Source organism: Camellia sinensis, chromosome 3 (genome assembly GCF_055761805.1).
Source record: "Camellia sinensis isolate YWXY chromosome 3, ASM5576180v1, whole genome shotgun sequence".
NCBI classification, from domain to species: domain Eukaryota; kingdom Viridiplantae; phylum Streptophyta; class Magnoliopsida; order Ericales; family Theaceae; genus Camellia; species Camellia sinensis.
The window spans coordinates 33,520,697-33,527,478 of record NC_138963.1 but is presented as its reverse complement, the minus strand read 5'-3'; the positions used below and the strand labels follow the sequence as shown (position 1 = coordinate 33,527,478).

General features: G+C 32.2%; 1 protein-coding gene across 1 annotated transcript; it reads right to left on the bottom strand.

Annotated features, from left to right (window-relative positions):
- Nucleotides 1-1,432: 1,432 nt before the first annotated feature.
- Nucleotides 1,433-6,580, bottom strand: LOC114290028 (Sulfite exporter TauE/SafE family protein). The gene is made up of 12 exons (XM_028233903.2): nt 5,897-6,580; nt 5,601-5,760; nt 4,889-5,089; nt 4,588-4,649; nt 4,307-4,355; nt 4,140-4,195; nt 3,976-4,062; nt 3,234-3,284; nt 2,890-3,129; nt 2,193-2,286; nt 1,907-2,047; nt 1,433-1,803 (listed from the first exon to the last, which is right to left on the bottom strand). The coding sequence occupies exons 1-12, from the start codon at nt 6,071-6,073 to the stop codon at nt 1,721-1,723; spliced, it is 1,401 nt and encodes a 466-aa protein (XP_028089704.2). The 5' UTR covers nt 6,074-6,580; the 3' UTR covers nt 1,433-1,720.
- Nucleotides 6,581-6,782: the final 202 nt, after the last annotated feature.

The following is a 6,782-nucleotide window of genomic DNA, read 5'->3' as shown; positions in this document are numbered from 1 at the left end:
AAATAATTAGAAATAAAGTCTAACCCCAAAAATGTTTTTAAAGAGTGAAAATTATTCAGTGTCAGTTGTAATTATAATACCACAAACACATCTCAGTCCCACAAAAATTGAAGGTGAAAATGTATTTGTGAATGTTATTATCATCAATGATACTAATAACTTTTATGCAAAGAAACCTTTAAAAAGAGTGGGTGAATTTGCAAGTTCCTTCAATTCAAGAGGGGTTGGAGGGGAAGAAGAAAAAGCACATGTCATACCAACCAACTTGAAGAGGGATTGATTAGCAATTTTTCTAACAAACTATAGACAGCATTAAATCATATCCACATCCCCACTTCATTTGTATCCATGGCTATGATTATGACAATTATTCACTATATTTGGTTTCAATTTTCTAAATTCAATTATCTGAAAATTAAGTATTTTTATTTTTCGTATTTTTTTAGTGAATATTTTTAAAATTTTAAACATTTTTTTTTATTTATAACTTTTTTAGATACACTTTACTTAGATATATCTAAAAACTAAAATATTTGTAACAAAATATTTTTAAAAATTAATAAATACACAAGAATACGAAAAATGTACTAAATTTTAGTTTATTTATTTATTTATATATTTTTGGTATTTAGTAAGTTTTTTAAAGATTTTTACACAAATATTATACTTTTTAAGTGTATTTATGTTAAGTATATCTAAAAATTAAAAAAATTACTTAAAATATTAAAAACATTCAGTAAAAAAAACACGGAAAATAATTTTTTTTAATTTTCTGCAAAGTGAATCATGAGTTATGAAACCAAACAAGCTAATTGATACCTTGATTTATATATATAGCAACTTTGAGTGTGACATACAATTATCTTAGTAGTGCAAAATCAACGACATATTTGGTTGTTTTTATATTTTTAGTTCTATAATATTGTTTTTTTCAATACATAAAAATTATTTGGCAAATGATTTTCAAATTTTTTGACAGAAAATCAATTTTTAAGAATTATCAAAAATTGTATTCAATTTTTCAAAAACTATTTTCACACTCAATATTTTTTTTTATTGTTTTTGAAATTTTCATGGTTCTATTTTGCAAAACACAAAAACTGAAAACAAAGAAAGCAAAATCACAACCAACAGACCCAAATCCCAGATTAGACCAACTGAGTTATATAATTATCACACAATTTTAGTTTAGAATAAATTACACCAATCTCTCTAGAATTATAGAAAAGTCATAGCAAGTAATAGCAACTTTAACCGTGTTAATGAAATTACTTTAATTTATTATCCTTTTTCACTAAAGAATAACTAATAGTATTGGCCAAAATGTTATGATATGAACGTTATATTTAAAAGTACTGTATAATTATATCAAAATTGTGAAAAATAACATTATAGGGAGAACGTTAAGAAAAGCATTGGTACACACAAAAAAAAAAAAAAAACTCAAACATTCTCTTTTATTAAGAATCTTGAATGAATATCCAATACATGGGAAGAATCAATGCTGCAATGAATGGAAAACTAATGAGGCAGCAATGGTGGTGACAGTGGTGGTGGTAACGACTAGCTAACACTCCGCACAGCCACCCTTACAATCAAACACAAAGAAACATCTATTTTATCATAGCATTGTTGAGAATGGTCAATTAGGCATTGACCAACACTCAACACTTATTTCTATGCATATATATGAATATTCCTTACCTTCACATTTTGTATATCATTGACTGCTACAAAATCCTAAGAATCCCATGAACTCGTGATTGTGAATCATTTTGATACTTTTATCAATGCCGACCACCCCTGTGAACAAAATTTCCAGAAAAGAAACAACCCATGTTAGGCTTTCATCGTTGGTGGACGTTTCAAAGAAGTCCCAGGTCAGAGAATTGTTCGTTGCACTTACCCATTATTAGAGCACTGGCAAAGATAACAGCTGAGAGAATGAACACAATTAATGAAGCTCTTTTTAGAAAAGCAACGAGTTTTCTTATAAAGAATTGTCCCCAGAAGCCGGCCAAAACTGAAACTGATATGAGGTACAAAGCTGCATAATAATAATAATTATTCAAATGACGGTATGCTGATTAAATTTTAAGCAAGTTGTGTTAGATAAAGAGAAATTATTTGATTTAAAAATTATTTTTGTTATATATGAAAATTAATGCAAAGGGATGAGACTGAGAATATACCGTATGGAATAGGGAACCTTTTGAGGAGGTAGAACTCCACCACAGATAAGGATGATGAGAACAGCATCACAAACGTTGCTGTCGCGCTGGCAACCTGTGAAAGGAAAATGAAAAAGGGGTTATTCATCGTATCAATTCATTGAAGAAAAAAACAAAATAGTGTTCTTACTCATAATTCCGAATATTCCCCCCCAAAAAAAAAAAATCATGAAATAGGGGAATGGAAAAGAAAATAGGAAATTTTTCAACCATAATATTATAGATGCCAATCTCCATCCAACTATAGTGACAGTTACAATAATGCTGAACTTCACAACTCATTGTGTCAATTGCAAATAATGTTGGAGCTATGTTACTCATAATTCTGAATATTCCAAAAACATTCATGAAATCGGGGAATGGAAAAGAAAATTGTCAACTTCACAACCATAATATCGGATGCAAATCTCCATCTAATTATAGTGAGAGTTACACCACCGTGTGGTCCAAAATGAAAGTTGCAGCATTCTTGTAGTCCCTTTGATTCCCCCCAAAAGTTGATTGAGAAATTTGGAAATAATTCGGGAGAAGATGGACGAAAAAGGATTTTGAAGGAATGCGAAATTTCACTGCTAAACAGCTTCATGCAATTTAAGTTTTCTATTTCAGTTTCCTTTGAAAATGGCATTATGATACATTTGAGATATGATGATCATACCTGGGGGATGACACCGATCTCAAGGAGGAGCGGACCGAGAATGAATCCACCGCCAGATCCCAGTAGGCCCCCAACAGTGCCTCCCAAGATACCACAGAGTCCACAGAATGCTAGTTGGATTGGGGTCCATTCAAGCGTAGCTTCACATACTGATTCTGTGTTCCCCTCTATCCTCCTCTGCTTGCTTTCTTTGTACAATTTAATACCTTCAAACCCAAACACTCCAAATGCTAAAGGGAACTGAAAAGCAGAACTAAAGGCTCTGAGATTGGCCTCCAAATTCAAGGAGAAAACAAAAAAGAGAAAAAAAATACCATGATAGTCATTAACTACCATTCAAATACCTGTAATAAGAAAATTAGCCAATACCATGTACTGCAAACTGCCACATCATTCTGCACATCCAGTATCAACAATATCAAAAATTCCAATCAAGACACATAATACACAAATGAAAATACTGGCCATGTTTATTAGGGCGGACATGCCTTGGGATTGGATTAATAATTCATCAAAATACATATCACACGTTTGACTACGAAAATTTAGGTCAGGACTATTAGTTCACCCAGACATGGCCCATATGGAGACTATTGAATCCCAAGAGGGGGTGAGACACCAAAAGGGGACTAAGGAGAGGTTAATTGGATAAATTATAAAGTTAATAAGCACAAACAAATATGGCCTTAGTGTCTTTAGACTAGGATTGGCAACACTGCTGAAAAAACGAGTCCTAATTGAGTTGTAATTTTATTTTTAGTTGACCATTGAGTCATTGAGCTTGATGAGTTAGTATTAGAATTAAAAGCTCTTCATCAACAAGGCTTGCAAATATCAAGACAGAAGGTACAAGTGGTATGTGAGCCCAAGTCCAGGTTCGAGTCACCAAGGGTGGTTTCCTTGAGGAGATTTGTTAGGTTTTGTGGTGAAGCAATCCATCCTAGTAAGCTCTGTGGACTGACAGTCGACAATGGACAATGGATAGACTGGCACGAACATAAGTTTAAGTACAAAAAGCTAAGCCCTCCAAAACAGCAATTGAAAGCCAGGATTATACATGTTTATCTAGAAAGAGAATGGACTTGCCTTAATGATCTGAAGAAGAAGAAAAGAAGCCCATAAAAGGAGAAGCACCAGAATCCTTTTCCACCTCAGGTTAAAACGTAAAATTTGCTGAAGAAAAAGTAACATTTAGCATCGCTAATTATAAAATTGGAAACACAGAAGATGTAAAAGTAGGCTTTGCTCACCATTGCTGTTTTCTCCTCTCTAGGAATCAATGGCTCATACTCTGTATCAATTAATACTGAAGACAGGAGAAAAAAGCACAAGAGCATGAAAGTCATTAGAAATGAATACCGAAAGAGATTTAGCTCTTAATCTTTACAAAATTCATGAATTTTCCAGAATGACTTACATTCACCGCGAGAGTTAACTACAGTTTCTTGTTGCTGCACCAATTCTTTCTGCATTTTTTTCCCAGAAAAGAAAAGTAACAATAAGGAATCATCTAAATTTAATTGTATTGTATCTAATACTATTTTTCTATTATAAAACCAAGATTTACTGTTTGTTTTTGCTATTTTTTAAGGATATTTAAATTGCAATCTTTTCCAATAAGTAGGTTTAGCTGCCTATTATTAACTATAACAGTGGATTATTTAAGATAAGCAAATCCGATAAGGTCCAACAACTAACCTTCAAAATAGTCTCTTCCTTCCACATCTCGATACCCTTGAAAAAAGACCTTGATGATGTCCCTATTAATAAAATAATAAAAAGGGAAAAAGGAGAAAAAAATGTTAGATATAAACAGAGTCTCAACAGGGGCACATAAATAATTATCAATAACTAATAATTGATGTTCATTAAAATAATAAATAAACTAAGCTTGGAAAACAAAATTAAGAATAAGAAGAAAGATGCAAGTGGCAAATAAAATAGATTAGCATATGTTAAGAACCAATGATCTTGGGTTTGGAAAATAAAGATTGCATACCCAAGAATAGAATAATGATGAGCACAGTGATGAGCCAATAAGGGAAGACAACACTGAGAGCCACACCAATGGTGATGCCTAGCATTAGCATGGGCTGGAACAGAAGTGCCAAATCATAGTCTAGAATGGGCACTTCTCTGCATGGATGAGGCACCCTTAAATTGTACCAAACTGATGATGCTGAAGCCCCCATTATCATACCTGCAAACCATACCACACAAATCCAATCTTAATCAACATTTTTTTTCTTTTTTTGATAATCAAGAATTTATCCTAGGCCCCTTTAGACCCACCCCAGGAAAGTAAACTCGAGGTTTAAAAGCCACCCCTAAGTCAATGAATTGGGCAAACAGGACAAGATTTGAAGCCTTATCAAAAAGGGTCCATCTCGGAAGGCTCTTTAGAGAAATATAAAGCAAAAACTATTACATAAAGAAAAGAAAGGCCCGATTAGTGCGTAGCAATTCTCTCTAGACGTGATTTTTCTATCCAACTCAATTGGTGTGAATTGTCACACCTGTTTTCATTCCCAAATTGCCTCAATATAACTACCTCAAAATTTAACTTTGAATTTCAAAATTTGATAACTTCAATTTTTTTTTTCCTTCTTCTACATTCAACTTATTGATTTTCATAGCACACTAATCAAGTATATGTACACATACACATACACAAGTATGAGAGAGATTGGGGAAGAGAGAGAAGGAGATACATTTGGAAAGAGCAGCAGCAGACTTGGTATCAAATCCAACAATCAAAGTAAGCATTGGGACAAAAATGCCACCCCCACCAACACCACCCACCGTTCCACATGCCGATCCCAAGAACCCTATCACTGTCGCCAGCACAATTCTCCAACTAAATTTCAATTCCTGCGATAAAAACAAAAACCCATTAAGCAAAACATTCTCACAAGAACAGACAACACACAGACACTCATATATATGCGTTCATATGTAAATGTATAAGTATGAGAGAGCGAGAGAGAGACAGAGAGAGAGGACTTACAGGCCAAACTTTGGATTCAGATCCATATGGGTAATGCAAAAGAGTATTGTTTAGAGAAGAAAGATGAGGTGAGTAAGCGTTGGTATGACTTGGGTAGTCGCTGATATAGAGAACTGATAGAACAGCAATAGAGAAGCCAGACAATAGGTACAAAACCATCCCTCTAGTCGCCGCCATGGCTCCTGTAACTGCTTCAGAGTCCAAACACCACCTCTCTCTCTCTCTCTCTCTCTCTCTCTCTCCACAACTCTTTTGCTACGTTACCTTCTGGTTGATAAATACAAAGAAAGACACAAACCCAAAATGGAAAACAATTGGGTAGATTATATTGTCAAATCAATGAAGTTTTGGAAAATAATTATAAATTAGTAAAAAAAATTATATATATATAATACTATTCAAATTTAAAAATTAAATTCATTTTTTTTTTTTCATATCTTCTTTAATTATCAATCAGTCATATCAAGTAATTTGTATATAATTTTTCTATAAATATTAATAATTAAAATTATACCAATGTTTTTTATTATTATATAATTATTTTTTCAAAATTCTAATAGGTGTAATTATCCCATTTATATATCTATTAATACTACAAACTAAAAAATTTTACAATTACACTTTTAATCTATACCATACGCTCTATTCTTAATCCAATTTTACGATTGTAAGTTTGGTGATTATATTCCATCATTCAACTTGTGCTACGCACATACATATGGCAATGATATATTAATATTTTATAAATTTATAGATTATAAAATTATTTTTATTTTTTAATTTTAACATATATTGTAAAGATATTTGTTAATATTATATGAATTTTTAAATCATAAAATTTGGAGAAAATTTTATTTTACCTTTTAATCTAAAAAGATGCAACTTC